Source organism: Phycodurus eques, chromosome 8 (genome assembly GCF_024500275.1).
Source record: "Phycodurus eques isolate BA_2022a chromosome 8, UOR_Pequ_1.1, whole genome shotgun sequence".
NCBI classification, from domain to species: Eukaryota; Metazoa; Chordata; class Actinopteri; order Syngnathiformes; family Syngnathidae; genus Phycodurus; species Phycodurus eques.
In genome coordinates, this window is record NC_084532.1 from 14,602,495 (window position 1) to 14,619,177 (window position 16,683).

Genomic DNA, 16,683 nt, shown 5'->3' on the forward strand with positions numbered 1-16,683 from the left:
ATTGGCCTCTGTCACAGTGCAAAAAGATATTTGTTTTAACCAGCAATGTTAAAAAAGAACAGGGTATTATCAGATGTGACACTTCAAGCACTTTAACCATTAGGGTGGTAGTTAGGACAAAAATTATTGAATTTTTTTATGACAATGACTTTGGGCACTCAATACATATGAGCTCAACATGTATAACCTATGCTATATAGTGCCTTGAATAAGTTCAAATTCTATTTTGTTTTTTTGCATAGTTTCCCCACTTTAATGTTTAAGATCATCAAAGCAATGTGAATATCAGACAAAGATAACTCAAGTAAACATGAAATGCAGTTTTTAAATGGTGATTGTATTTATTAAGGGGGGGGGGGGAAAACAATTCAGAGCTACCTGACCCTGTGTGAAACAGTAATTGCCCCCTAAACCTAATAACTGGTTGCGCCACCTTGAAATCAAGTATGGTAATGAGTCCGCCACCTCTCTGTGGAGATATTTTAGCCCACTCTTCCTTGCAGATTTGTTTTAATTCAGCAGGGTTTTCGACTTTGACAAGGCCAGTACAAAGCCTTCATTTTCTTTTTAAGCCATTCAGAAGTTGACTTTCTGGAGTGTTTTGTCCTACTTCAGAATTCTCCTTCAGGATTTTCTGGTAAAAGCATAATTAATGGTTCCATCAATCACAGTGAGTCATCTAGGTGCTGAAGTAACAAAGCAGCCTCAGACCATCACACTACCACCACGTTTTACTGTTGTCATGACGTTTTTTGTTGTTTTTTTTTTTTTTCCAGAAATGCTGTGTTACATTTCCTCCAGATTTAACGAGACACACACCTTCCAAAAAGTTTCAATTTCGTCTCGTCGGTCCATAGTATATCCTTCCAAAAGTTTCAGTAAGACAAACATTTATGTTATTTTTAGTCAGCAGTGGTTTTTGCCTTGGAACTCTGCCATGGATGCCATTTTTGCCGTGTCTCTTCTTTATTGTTGAGTCATGAGTGAGGTAAGGGAGGCCTGCAGTTCTTTAGATGTTGTCCTGGGTTCCTTTGTGACCTCCAAAATGAGTCGTCGCTGTGCTCTTGGGGTAATTTTCACCACTGTTCCATGTTTTCTCCATTTGTAAATAATGGCTCTCACCATGGCTTGCTGGAGTTCTAAAGCTTTAGATATGGCTTTGTAACACTTTCCAGACTGATAGATGTCAATTACCTTATTTTGGATTACTTTTTGTGATCTTTCGTCTGACTTCACTTTGTCAGACAGGTTCTATTTAAGTGATTTCTTGACTGAACAGGTCTAGAGGTACTCAGGCTTGGGTCTGGTCAGTGAAAATGAACTCAGCTTTCCAAAAAATGTGATTAGCCACAGTTAATTAATGATTTAACAAGGGGGGCAATTACTGTTTTACACAGGGCCAGCTTTCTTCCTTAATAAATTAAATCACCATTTCAAAACTACATTTAATTTTTACTTGGGTTATCTTTGTTAGATTTTTACATTTGTTTAAGGATCTTTAACATTAAAGTGGAATAAAAAATGTGAATTTGAAAAGGGGACAAATACTTCTACATGGCACTGTATAAGCACTCATTTGCCTTATCGGCACACACTACAGACTACTAGAAATGCTACTGGAATATACAGTATACTGTAACTGTATACACTATTTGTGAATTAAATTAAAAGTTGTAATATTATCAATATTCAAACAAAGGGCTTTAGTGTCTTTCGCTTGTCTTCTTTTTCTTTTGGCTTGTCCCGTTGTCTCCTGCATCCTCCTCTCGAACACCAACTGCCCTCATGTCTTCCCTCACAGCATCTATCAATCTTCTCTTTGGTCTTCCTCTATACTGGCAGCTCCATCCTCATCATCCTTCTACCAATATACTCACTATCGCTCCTCTTGACATGTCCAAACCATCGAAGTCTCTCTAACTTTGTCTCCAAAACATCTAACCTTGGCTGTTCCTCTGATGAGCTCATTTGTAACCCTATCCAGCATGGTCACTCTAAAGAGAATCTCAACATCATGTTCATCATCATCATGCTCAAATATATAACAGTGAGCATTGCAGCAAATATTTAAATCATTCCAACCGCCAGAAGAGAAGAGATGATAATATTAAAAAATCTTATAATGTTGCTTTGAACTTTAGGAGTCTACAATTAAAATGCTTCCCTTTGTATTTTTGTGTGTGCATGTATACATGTCTCACACATATATACATAGATAGATAATGAGCTAGGATAAAGGTAGACAGGAGCATAAAGTAATACTGTTGTATTCTCTCACATATCTGTACAGATGCAAAGATGCATTCGCACGTGCGCACACACGCGCGCGCCCACACACGCACACACACACACTCACACACACACTCACACACACAGAGACACACACAAAACCCCATCGATCAAAGCCAATTCACAGAGGCTGCCTGGTAAGCACCATCACTATGGCAACCACACCTTTACTTTCAACCATTGTTTGTTTTGTCAGGAGATTTTCACACACAATCACTCACATTCACCCAACAAAGGCCAAACAACTTGAACTATCTAGATTTTTAAAGTAAAGAAGCTGGTTTACAATTTTTTTTTTTTTTTTTTTTAGTGTTTCTCAGATGAATCTTGGAGAGGAAGATGAGCATGGACATTTTTTAAGCAAACACAATAGAACTATGCCATTACAATGCCTTAGATCAGAAATGTAATCAGATATTACAATATAAAAAATTGTGTACTTTAATATTAAAGCAGAATGTTAACCTTTTCTACAGTTGGGTGGACCTGTGACGATAGACAAGGCATAGATAATTTATACTGTGCATTGATGAGCTGTTAATGCCAGTATTTGTGCTTGAAGTAAGCATCCACAAGCTCAATGTGTTTTGGGATGTATTTTTTTTATTAGTTTGTGCAAATTACCTTTAGCTGTACTGACCACACATTAGAACAACCGACATTTTAAAACATTCACTTAAGCCTATTTAAAAAAATAAAAATAATTCTTGAATACAATTCCAATAAGTCGATTGACTTATTGGAATTGTATTCAAGAAGTCCAATTTTTGAAACAGCTTTCAAGGAATGAGTGTGAATAGTCCCAACAAATCGCCTTAACATAATAAAAAAAGAATCAAACACATTTATTTGCTTCTAGTAAACAAAAGGAGCCAAGACTACCAGATGGGTTTGTACAAACCCTTTTCCAATTGCATCATGCAGAGTAAAGTCACTGTCAACTGCACTGCGAACAAACTTGTGGGACTTTTTATACCACGAGAGACCTGTGGCAATATGTGGAAATCTTGTCTAAAAAAAGTATTACTACCCAGATGTGAAGAGTTATGGGTACGAGGCAGCATTTCTACAAAGAGCTGCACAAATGTAATAGGCACAAATTGGTCCCATTGAAACCGTTCTGGATAAAAAAGCAGGGGGTGGGGGCTTGGGCTCGGACATATATCCGCTAAGTATTATTTAGCACAACGGAAAGAACTAGCATTAATTCAGTGGAGATGGAAATAATGTCAAGATTAAATGCATTACTGCTTTGGCCAGAAGAAGAGAGAGGCAGAAAAAGCAACACAAATTATTTACTAGACACACTCACGGTAGTATAAACATTTTCTGCTCATTAAATTTGACAAGAAAATGGGGTGGGGACACTCATAAACAAATCAGTAGAAATCAAGAACTAGAATATATAAAAATATCATGCAAATAAAAAGTACACTACACTTGACCAAAAGTTACCAAAATAAAATTTTAATGGTATTTCATTGGGATAAGTGGAAATAATTTTCTTGATTTATTGATTGATTTTTAAGAATTCTGTTGATTCTTTATCTTAGTTGACTGTTGAATAATTCCATCTTGAAGCAATTGAGGTACAACTACTAACCCACTACTTGGAAGTCAAGCTACATGCACATAGAAGATCAAGGTAATGTATTCAAATTCCCACTACTTGTATTTGATCTGAAACGTGGTAATGGCGATATTAAATGGAGCAATTGGTTTATTTACATGTTCTAAGCAATTATTTATCAGAATCAGAATCAGAATCATCAGAATCATCTTTATTTGCCAAGTATGTCCAAAACACACAAGGAATTTGTCTCCGGTAGTTGGAGCCGAACAAATAATAATAGCCATTGCATCACACTCCAAGGCCTACACAATTTTGATTATGGCGTAATGTCTCAATGTTTCGCTGTGATTGCACACACTTCTTCTTTGGTATTTGATTTGCACTTCGATGTAAAATTTTATTTTTTGTACCACTGATGTTAGTATAGCATCAAAATGAGTTAATCACAACAAAAGTAAGTTATCAATTTAGATAAAACTAATTCTGGAAGAGCACGGTATGAAAAATAGGTAAGGAAATGAATCATTTATCTGAATTACGGTGCAGTAATTTTTTTTCCCCATTCTCGCCAAATCGGAGGTCAACCAGCATCCCCAACAGTTTGTCTTTAAATGTCGATGTTCCAAAATATGCAAAAAGGATATTCTTTTCAAAATGTTTTCTCTTCATAACCTGTCTAGGTTTTACTGTCTTGAACTACAATACTAAGTGCTTGTTTATTCTTCAAACATTCTAAATTATTTAACTGGGGCCAAAGAAAATGTTTCCAAACTGTTGCCATCTTCCAAGAATGCAAAGAGTGCCAAGAGACTTCTTGGCGCATGGCGTCCTGCCTGAGAGGACTAAATAAAAGATGAACCTGTTTTCTTCCTATTTTACAGATACAAAATACAGTAGATTATAGCAATTTATCAGGGCCAATCACACAACAGCTGGGCGCATGTCAATTGAATTTCACACTCACTCACACATAATTTACGTGGAAAAGATTAAGTGTGAATGAATGAACAAAGGCAGAAGCAAAGAAGAAAATCTATAAAAACAGGGACAAGAAAACAAGAAACCTTTTTTTTAAAAATTGAAAACGAATATAATGAGTGCAGACCTTAACCTAGCGTAATTTTCCATGAATAATGCGCAAATCTTTCCAAAAATATGTTTAAAAAAGTTGATAATACCTATATATAATGAGCTCTATTATTATTATTATTATTATTAATCACATTGTATACAGGTACCTAAGGGTTGTAAAAAAGGTGTACACTTACATTTCATTATGATGTGCAATGTCTAATATTACATATTTATATATATTATGGTAATGTGCGCCGCCAATCTGAGATTCCTGACCTGCTCGCGGCAGTTAGCCATGTTACCAATACCATTGTTAGCGTGGCATATTTGTTGCTACTGCACTAAATAGCAGAAACGACTACCCGTGAGTTTGTTTGAACTCAAACTAAGATAGAAAATGTTGACTAAAAGGGCTAATTACGCAGCCGCTTTTAAAAGAAATCACCGCTGCCGAAGACGTGGGAAACCACGAAGCAGCGCGGCAGTTCAAAGTGGGTGAATCGAACGTGATATTGTGGAGGAAAACGAAGGAGAAAATCTTCCAGCAAAAAGCACGTGCAAGAGCTTTGGGATGTGGGAAAGTCGTGCAGTTCTCAGAGATGGAGCAAGAGCTGCTGAACATTGTAGCCAAACGGAGGGCAAGTGGCTGCGCTATACGCACTGTCGAATTTGATCTCAAAGCTCTGACAATAATGAGGAATAAAGGTAACCAAGACTTCAGGGCATCCGCGAACTGGTGCTATTTATTGATGACGAGGCACAACCTCTCTGTTCGGCGCAGAATAACAATTGCACGTCTTCCAGACGATTATGAGGATAAATTGATGAAATACCAGCAGTTCATCAATCGGCTGAGAAAGCAGCGAGAATACGAAATTGGCTGCATAGTAAATGCCGATCAAACATCCCTCAACTCAATCAATCGATCAGAAAGGTGGAAAAACAGCGAGGATAAAGTCTACTGGGAACGAAAAAAAAAACCCACTTTACTGTAATGCTGGGGGCATATGGAGATGGGACTAAGATGAAGCCATACATCATCTTTAAACGAAAAACTCTTCCCAAGAACTGCCATTTACCAATGGGAGTCATAGTGAGATGCCACCCAAAAGGGTGGATGGATGAGGCGCTTACTAAAGACTGGATTAGGTCAGTCTGGTGTAACCACAAGCGACTCCCTCACTAAATTCTGGTGCTGGATGCCTTTTGCTGCCATCGCATGCCAGCCATCAAACAAATCCTAAAAGAAAAGAAAACTGACTTGGTGATCATTCCTGGTGGCATGACTGCGCAGTTACAGGTAATGGACATATCGTGCATTCGGCCTTTTAGAAAGCACATGCGGAGGATTCATACCACACTACGGGGACCTTCACTGCAGGTGGCAATGTAAGACCGGTAAGCTTTTTTACATCAAGCATGGCCCACTTATTTCCGGTACATCAACACATGCACAAAGATTATTATTATTATTGTTATTCTTATTATTACTGGGTATTATTTTTATTATTATTATTAATCATTATTGTGACACAGACAATTCTTTGAAAAACTTACCAGAATAAAAATACAAACCTACCAGAATAAAAATAGAGACAACTTGTAATGTTTTGAGCATATGGATAGCAGCAAATCGATGGTGCGCATTTTACATAGGTAGAAGGGTTTTCCTGATTTTTTTTTAGGTCAACTTTGGGAGTGCGCATTATACTTCACAGCACATTATACACGAGAAATTACGGTAAACGCCATTACTTCTAGGGGGGAAAATATATATATGTGTGATTCTCATCTTTTGTTGAATAAATGCATAGCAATGCTGAATAATACAACAGGTCTACAACAGTAAATAAAGCTTCAATTCCCCCAGTATTCTAGAGCCATCTGCAAAAATGAAATACATTAATGCACCTACATATGATGGAAGGTTTTGCTATTTAGATTTACTGCCCCATCGTTCTCTCTCTTTTGATTAAAAAATCTCCATTTCATTGTGATTTATGGTCATGAATGGTAAGGCAGCAAGGCCAGAGGGGGACAACACCAGGGAAGAATCACATGGTTTTAGTGAGTCGTTTCCCAAAAAGTTGCATTGACTGTGTGTATTTGAGTGTGGTTTGGGGGGGTATTGAAGTAAAACGAAATTATGACAGCATATTTTTGGAAGCTGTTCAGAGAAAAGACTAGAACTATAAAGAAAAGTGAACAGTTCAAAAAAAATATGATGGTGAACATGGGGGAAAAACAGTAAACGGAACCACAGGCAGGGCAGGAATGCAGATTTGATGATGTGAAAGAGACGTGAATGAGAAAGAGAAAATGTTTGAACATGAGAAGCATTTGCTTAAAATTTTATGGAGAATAAATATTTTTTAATGGAGGTGGGTAGAGTAGCCATACATTGTACTCAAGTAAGACTACTGTTACCTAACAATAATGTAACTCTAGTAAATGTAAAAAGTAGCCCTCCCAAAAAATTACTTGAGTAAGAGTACTGAGTATAAAGTAACTTCAGATTTTTTTAATCAGAGCATGAACATCAATAAAATAAAAATAACAAACGAAAATCTGAATGTGCAAATATTGCTGTGGGTGTGTGTGTGTGCGCGCTCGTTGGTGTGTGTGTGTGTGTGGGCGTGTGTGCAGTGTGAGCGAGATTAGCACGTACCCCAAGAGATCCATGTTTTACAGTTACTTGTCAGAAAATAGAGCTAATGTGGGCTAATATGCACAGCTAAAACAACAACAAAACATCTGCAATTTACTGCAAGGTGTTTTCTAAAGTTAAAAGTTGGCTGAAGTATCCACATTTGGGCAGACAATGACAGACAAAAACTGCAATACATGAAAGTTGTTGTTTTTCTTCATCTAAATGTAAACACCAGTCGGACGCCATTGCCTTCAATGGTAACAACGACCCCCTTAAGGGCTTTTTTATACTCGCACGAGCGGGAACCGCGCTGACATCACTGCGGCTATCAGTTTGCCTTTATACTCGAGCGCAACCCATGCGCGCTATTTTGAAAATGTTCTCCTCGCAGTTCTCCTCCAAGTCCGGTGTGTCGCTACGGCTGGTATTGGCTAGGACGCCACAGGGTGGAGTTTCCTCTGCGTTTTATGGCCATTTCCGGTAGCCGTTTTTACTTTCCTTTCCGGGACAAGGAACGAGGAACAAAGCATCAACAATGGCGACCATGGAACAGTCTCCTAGAACAAATGGACCTACATGAGCAGATGATATGTTTAATTATACTGCCAAAATCGATCAAGAAGGCGGCGGCGTTGGTGGTATGTGGAACCAAGGGGAAAGCTGAGTACGTCATCCTGGCATTTGACTAAAACAGATTAATCACGAGAGATCATCTCCGCCCTATTTTGCGCGCGGCGACAATTTGTGCCGTGTGTGCGTCAAGTGCTGCATAGGGACCGCGCAGCCCAATGCGTCGGTCACATGATGCAATGCGGGTGCTGTCGGCCGCGTGAGCGTGGGAGTATAACGAGGGCTTAATAGGGTCATCACATAGGCACATCGATTTGCTGGACTGTCTTATCTAGTGTTAATACCTATGCCTGGGATGGCCAATAGAAGACATTGTGTGAGGTCATGTGACTTCCTTGTGTCGTTTGATTGGTGACTTGAATGTCACTAGCGCTTAAAATGGATTGGAGCAAACAGCGCCTAATGCATAAGTCGAAGTCGTATTCTAAACCGATAGGTCACACACAAAATAGTTGATAAATAAGCAAGAGCTATAATAATATCCATCCATCCATTTTCTGAGCCGCTTATCCTCACTAGGGTCGCGGGCGTGCTGGAGCCTATCCCAGCTGTCATCGGGCAGGAGGCGGGGTACACCCTGAACTGGTTGCCAGCCAATTGCAGGGCACATACAAACAGACAACCATTCGCACTCACATGCACACCTACGGGCAATTACAGTCTCCAATTTATGCATGTTTTTGGGATGTGGGAGGAAACCGGAGTGCCCGGAGAAAACCCACGCAGGCACGGGGAGAACATGCAAACTCCACACAGTCGGGGCCGGGGATTGAACCCGGGTCCTCAGAACTGTGAGGCCGACGCTCTAACCAGTCGGCCACCGTGCCGCCGCTATAATAATATATAAAATAAAATAAATAAGCATTTAGATCCTTGTATCGGAGTGAAAGTAGCGTTTCTTCTTAACATAAATACTCGAGTAAAAGTAAAATATATGCAGTATTAAAACTACTTTTACAAGTATAATTTATCCAAAATGCTATTTGATTAAATGTAGCGCGTTACTACCCACCTCTGGTTTTGACCTTACAGTATTAAAACTACTTTTACAAGTATCATTTATCCAAAATGCTACGTGTGTAAATGTAGCGCGTAACTACCCACCTCTGGTTTTGACATTACAGAAAATGCAAAAATGGGAATAAAAGACATTGGGTTGTCACCTTCCTATATGCAATTTTTGATGTTTTCCACCAGCTGAGCGCAAAGACTGCACAATCATGTGACCAGACTGCTCCATGCATCAAAGGAAAACCGCTCTGTTGCAACATAACAATCTTTTCTTCTCAGTTGAATTTAGCGGCCCACGGAGGATGTACACCTATTTTCTATGTATTTATATGTTTGATTATTACAAACAGCAATCCCTTAATCATGCAATTTAGTCACGTTTAAAATGATTTGTTTGAGTAGACAATGTCTGAGTAGATATGCTTTACTTTATTGTTATTTTTTTCACCCCGAAAGTATTTTCTTTCATTTTCTATCCATCCCTCTTCTATATTGCTAATCCAGTGAAGAAAATTATGTCATGACAATAACGTGGTTTACTTTGAAGTAAAATGTACAAAAATGTATGTCTGACTTACATATCCCGAACAAATGTTTACTGTGTATGGGTATACAGTGGACACCCACACATTCAAATGAATGTACAAAAACATGTTTCTACCACACAAGCAAAGGATTAAAAAAAAAAGAAAATTCCCCCAACCTTGCCATCACCCCTGTTCTGTTTGTTTGCAGAGCCTCCCCTTTGTTTCCCTCCTTAATGCTGATCTAAGCCCATTGGAGAAATGATGACGAACAAATCTGAAGCAGGAGTTGACGGGGTGGGATAAGACACTACTGAGGTCCCTCCTAAGATGGAAATACAGACGTCATCGTGAAAGATTTATTTGTGTTCTAAAATGATTGACAGACAGAGACTCTATGATTAGTGTCATGAAAAATACAACCCCAATTCCAATGAATGGGACGTTGTGTTAAACATAAATAAAAACAGAATACAATGATTTGCAAAACATGTTCGACCTATATTTAATCGAATACACTACAAAGACAAGATATTTAATGTTCAAACTGAAAAACGTTATTGTTTTTAGCAAAGAATCATTAACATTCAATAAACGTTTGGGAACTGAAGACACTAATTGTTGAAGCTTTGTAGGTGGAATTCTTTCCCATTCTGGGGTCTCCGTTGTCGTATTTTACGCTTCATAATGCGCCACACATTTTCAATGGGAGACAGGTCAGGACTGCAGGGAGGCCTGTCTAGTATCCGCACTCTGTTACTACGAAGCCACGCTGTTGTAACACGTGCAGAATGTGGTTTGGCATTGTCTTGCTGAAATAAGCAGGGGCGTCCATGAAAAAGACGTGGCTTGTATGGCAGCATTCATCCATCCATTTTCAACACCGCTTATCCTGGTTAGGGTCGTGGGGCGCTGGAGCCTATCCCAGCTGACTCCGTCAGGCGAAAGGCGGACTACAGCCTGAACTGGTTGCCAGTCAGTCGCAGGGTACATATAGGTACGGACAAACATTCGCACTCACATTCACACTGACACTGAGTGGGAACTGAACCCACGCTGCCCGCACCAAAGTCAGGCGAGTGTACCACTACACCATCAGTGACAATGGCAGCATATGTTTCTCCAAACCCTGTATGTAGCTTTCAGTATTAACAGATGTGTAAATTACCCATGCCATTGGCACTAACACAGCCCCATACCATCACAGATGCTGGCTTTTGAACTTTGCGTCCATCACAGTCCGGATGGTTCTTTTCCTCTTTGGCCCGGAGGACACGACGTCCACAATTTCCAAAAACAATTTGAAATGTGGACTCGTCGGACCACAGAACACTTTTTCACTTTGCATCAGTCCATCTTAGATGAGCTCGGGCCCAGAGAAGCCGGCGGCGTTTCTGGGTGTTGTTGATAAATGGCTTTTGCTTTTCATAGTAGAGTTTCAAGTTGCACTTACGGATGTAGCGCCGAACTCTATTTACTGACATTGGTTTTCAGAAGTGTTCCTGAGCCCATGTGGTGATATCCTTTACACATTGATGTCGGTTTTGATGCAGTGCCGCCTGAGTGATCGAAGGCCACAGGCATTCAATGTCTGTTTTCAGCCTTGCCGCTTACATGCAGTGATTTCTCCAGATTCTCTGAACCTTTTGATTGTATAATGGACCGTAGATGATGAAATCCCTAAATTGCAATTGTACGGTAAGGAACATTGTCCTTAAACTGTTCGACTATTTTCTCACGCACTTGTTCACAAAGAGGTGAACCTCGCCCCATCTTTGCTTGTGAATGACTGAGCAATTCAGGGAAGCTCCTTTTATACCCAATCATGGCACCCACCTTCTCCCAATTAGCCTGTTCACCTGTGGGATGTTCCTAACAGGTGTTTGATGAGCATTCCTCAACTTTCTCAGTCTTTTTTGCCACATGTCCCAGCTTTTTTGGAACGTGTTGCAGCCATAAAATCCTATGTTAATGATTATTTGCTAAAAACAATAAAGTCTAACATCTCCAACGACTAATTTTGAGTCCATGGACAAATTTTGTCCATAATGGGACATGAATCATTGTCCTTGACTCTAAAGCCCAAGGCGTTACAGATTGTGCTACAAAATTGTCATTGTATGAATATCAGAAGACACCCTTTTATTGCAAGAAGTTTTTTTCTGTGGTGTCAGTTTCCAAGTCCCTTTTGAAAACAACAACAAAAAAAAGGGTGTCAAAGATTAGAATGTATTAATTTATAAAGTAGTAGATACAGTGGACCATGGGAAGTTGAACTTTAGGCTGCTTTTCGACTTTTTCTAATTACATAAACATTTTTCCCATTAGAAATAAATGCAGGATAAATCATTTAGAGACTAAATTTTTTAAGTACTATTTAACCATAGTTAAGTGCTGTTTGAAAATAATTTATATACCTGCTATAAGAAAAAACTAACAAATTAGGGATGAATAATCAATTGCAACATCGGGATATGACATAACGGGATTTTTTAATCATAGCGTACGTGATTAGAAGGTGGTTATGAAAATGTATGTCTTGAAGCACAGGCGAACTCCTTGCATGTGCATATGTGGGCCTAATAACTTCAGAACATTGCTGGAGCACTCACTTTTCACTTCAAATGAAAAGAAAAGAAAATGGGAAAAAAACACCACAGTTACACAGTATATTGCAGAACAGAAAAAAATACAGTATATTGTGTAAAACAAAAAAACAAAAAATGAGACAGATCGACCTGTGATTAACCTGATCTGCAAGCGGCGCTAACAAATCTGCAGTGGAAGTAAAATGGAAACACCTCGGGGACTAACTATAATGTGCAGTACTAAGGTTGACACATTCCTCAGCTTCCAAAGTATCACATTCTTAACAGGTGAACTAATCATTATTAATTAAACTTCAGCAAAATACAATTGTACATTCATAAAATGGCTTAAAATATAACACGCCTTATGTTATTTATTTCAAGTCATCCAACTTTTAATTGATTTAATTTAATTAAAAGACTATATTATGCCATGTCTACTATTGTGTCAGTTATATTAATTTAATTCATCACGTTTGTGAAAAATGTTTCATTTCAGCTTTTCTATATCCCTTATTGTTTGACAAATTAACCATTGGAGTCCACTTAACGTATGCTATTACAATATATGCTACTACAAGAAGAGGATGCCAGCTACTGAAGGAATTGTATTGTATGACATGACTGTGTTGGACACAATGCAACATAACTAAACACTTTGTCGGCGTCAAACAGCCACAGTACGTCATCAAGTGCCATTCAGAGGGCTGAGGAGTTCGACTGGTACTTACATAAGGCCTGTGAATCAGTGAGCAGCAGTGATAGCAGCAGAGTGGTAACAGGGAGCAGGAGTGGAAAAGGTAGATGAGCACCACACCTTGTGGCCATTTTGGTTCCACTGGGTGTGTGTGGGGGTGGGGCGGGGATAGGGGGAGTTATTTTCGACCTGGCTGGAGAGCCGAGGCCCCAACTGTACCGGGAAGCTTGATTTCTGCAGGCAGGATGGTTTGGCACTCTGCAAGAAGAAACAGACAGAAAGCACCAATGTTAGAACTTTGTTTTTTTGTAGACAGTGTGAAGTCCCAGGGCAGTGATCAATCATTTGCAACAAGGGGAAGGAAAAAAAAGAGTTTATGAAAATCATATTGGAGATCAGACATATTGACTGAAGTAAAAAAAAAAAAGAATAAAGAAAAAAGAAAAAAAAGGAAAAATTGTTGAATGACCTCGGGGGGGAATTCTTGAAAAGACAGTAGGAGTGTGATATTTATTACCCCATTTCCCACATTTTATAACTTAGAGTCCTTTTGTATTGTATTGGAAGAGTGAGGTCAGTTCTTTTATTATGCTAAAGAACATGAGATAAAACAAAGGTTTTGCTTTTATTTCCAGGTATCTATTTCTGGATGTTAAAAACAACATAGAAGATATTATTTGTAACGGAACACATTTTTTCTATGAAAAGTATTCGAATATATGGACTTAAAATACAAAAAAAGTGAGTTAGACTTATGTGTGGTATTTGCTAATGATTTTCTTGCAATAACTCAATGCATAGGGCTTGGAACCCAGTGACATCACCATCTTTGAAAATAAATATCCAGTATTTTCTTTCAGTTCTTGTTTACTTTGTGGGGTTGCTCTCCTCAGTCTCCTCTTTTTCAGGTAAAATGCATGCTCCACATGGTTTAAGTCTGGTGATACACTTAAACCCTAAAATCTTCCACTTCTCGGTTTTATTGATTTGGCAGTGTGCCTTGGGTAATCATCTAGCTCCATGATGAAGGCTCTGCCAATTAGGTTGGCTACATATTTCTTTAAATTGGCAGACAAAATGTTTTTGTACAAATCTATATGGCTTTTGCTGCTGCCATCACTTGTTAGATCATCAGTCAAGCTTAGCGAGCCAGCCCCAGAAGAAGCCATGTAAGCCCAAGTCATTACATTACCTCCAATGTGTTTTACAAATGAGCTTGTATGTGGGGTATTTCTTTCTCCAAACTTTTCTTTCCATCACTTTGTTAAAAGGTTAATCTTTGTCAGTCCATAACACCTTCTTGCAGAATGGTTGAGGTTTGTCTCTACTTCTTTTCCCAGCCTATTCCTATTCTTTTTGCTAACGAGGTTGCATCATTTTGTGTTGTCTTTTTCCGATTTAAGTTGATTGTGACACACTTCATGTCCTCTTGAGGTTTTCGCTGATGTCCCTCAGAGTTGTTTTACAGCTTTAAATTTGATATTCTCCTTAAAGCTTTGGTACACAATCAGACAAATGACAAAATTAATGTTTTATAGGACATACAACCTTATGTTAAAATAGTTTCTAGTTTGTATTTATACACAAATTTCAGATAATTTATATATTTTATACCAGTACCTGAACATTAAGATGAAGCTACATTACGGTGCTTTTCTGCAAGATTTGCAACTTCTGTCATGTGACTGGCAGAAATAATGATATCCATCTATCCATCAGCAGCCAATCTCAGAGAAATACTTCCACTCCACAACTATGAAAGCACAAACAGCAAATCCCATATATGATGAAAAAAAGCTTTTTCTAATATTTAATACCTTTATCCATTTACCTTTTTTCTAAATGCCTGAATAATGCAATGGAATACAGCACTTTACCTGAAAAGGGTGGGCTTCTTAGTTAAACCCAGCTTAGTTTACAACACGTGACCAACATGCCGTGTGTCCATAGTCCATCTTTTTTTGCCTGGCAGGTAGTGGAAGTCATTGGTAACAACTAAATAATTGTCTAGGTGACTTAAAGAGTGCCGGCATGGTGTACAACTGGTTAGCACATCTGCCTCACAGTTCTGGGGACTGGGGTTCAAATCCCGGCCACGCCTGTGTGGAGTTTGCATGTTCTCCCCGTGCCTTTGTGGGTTTTCTCTGGGCACTCTGGTTTCCTCCCACATCCCAAAACATGCGTGGTAGGTTGATTGAAGACTTTAAATTGCCCGTTGGTGTGAATTTGAGTGCGAATGGTTGTTTGTTTCTATGTGCCCTACGATTGGCTGGCGACCGTTTCATGGTGTACCCCGCCTCCCACCCGAAGATAGCTGGGATAGGCTCCAGCAGCCTGCGACCCTAGTGAGGATAAGCGGTAAAGAAAATGGATGGATGGACTTAAAGAGTGATGTGCCTTTTGTTCTCACAGTAAACAATGTTGGCGATGGAGGAAACCTTGCCATGCCTGAGAGAGATTACTCCATCCGTGCACAGATGATGGCCAGGGTTATGATTTATGGTCCTCTCCTTAGGGCATGGCTTTTTTATCTGCACCTCTGCGAGCAATACAAACTTCACAACACAATTACAACACCTATTGTTGTTGAACGTGCAAACCGAACGTAACCTAAGGCTAGGTGTGGGATTCAGTTTAACGACGGCACCACATGACTCTCTCTACTGCAGTTCAATGCTCAACTAAAAGCAAAGATTGAAGAGATAAGGTAGAGCATATGTTTACTTAAGAGGAGACATACAATGAATTGTTTCAAACTATAAAAATGTTCCCAAAAGTATGGGAACAGACATACTTTTGTACGTCAAAAGTATGTCTGTGACATGTCTGTGACATACTTTTGATGTACAAAATACCCCAAGAAGAAGAAAAAGAATTGAAGCATGTTTTGTCCTCTTGTGGAGACTGAAATGAGCCTGTTCTGAGGAGGCTTTCTTGTCTCATGCAAATGAGTTATTGCTCGCCCCACTATCCCTCGACTGCGAAGTGCGCTCAAGTCCCTAATGTTAAAAGCAAGTGTGGACAATGTGCGAATATGTCGCTATCATTAGTGAGAACCCGTCTCACAACAAAAAAAAACAACAACAATAGACTATAGACTAATCTAGCAACTTATTCGGGTGCATTTAGTTACAAGCAATTTATAAACATAGCCAACTTTGTCTAACCTCATAGTTACAGTATGTGTATTTTCATAATCCCAATGCTTTAATAATAATAATACTGTACTACTAGTACTACTACTAATACAAATAATAATGAGAATAGGCTATACTGTATAGGCATCAAACGGAAGAAAATAAAGCATTTACTGTTAATATTTTCAAATCATGTGGCTCGGATTTTTGTTTTTGTGTTTGTAGAAAATGTAGAGCACATTTAGCAATTATCACAGGTGGCTCAATTCTTTAGTTTTCTGTGGTAGGATAAAATGGAAATTAAAATTTTCAACCAAATTCCACAGCTTGCTATCTCCCTACAACTGTTTATATTCTGCCTTTAGCCGATGCCTCAATGTGCATGTGCAGTATTTGAGCCCAGATGTTTTCATGCTTCAGTCTAAAGTTATAGTATTTAGTTTAAGTAGTATTTACCTCAGCCAATGATCCGTTAGCTTTACTTGTTCTAGTACAGTATATTGGTGATAA

The 16,683-nt window shown here is 38.8% G+C and overlaps 1 protein-coding gene across 7 annotated transcripts in view; it reads right to left on the reverse strand.

Annotated features, from left to right (window-relative positions):
- The window catches only part of ptprsa (protein tyrosine phosphatase receptor type Sa), a 276,448-nt gene that overhangs the window by 131,437 nt on the left and 128,328 nt on the right, over positions 1 to 16,683 (reverse strand). For all 7 annotated transcript variants that reach the window (XM_061684316.1, XM_061684321.1, XM_061684318.1 and 4 more), the window contains one exon: positions 13,071 to 13,294. In XM_061684316.1, the coding sequence (XP_061540300.1) occupies positions 13,071 to 13,167 (97 nt within the window). In that variant the 5' untranslated portion in view covers positions 13,168 to 13,294. The remainder of the gene's footprint in view (positions 1 to 13,070; positions 13,295 to 16,683) is intronic.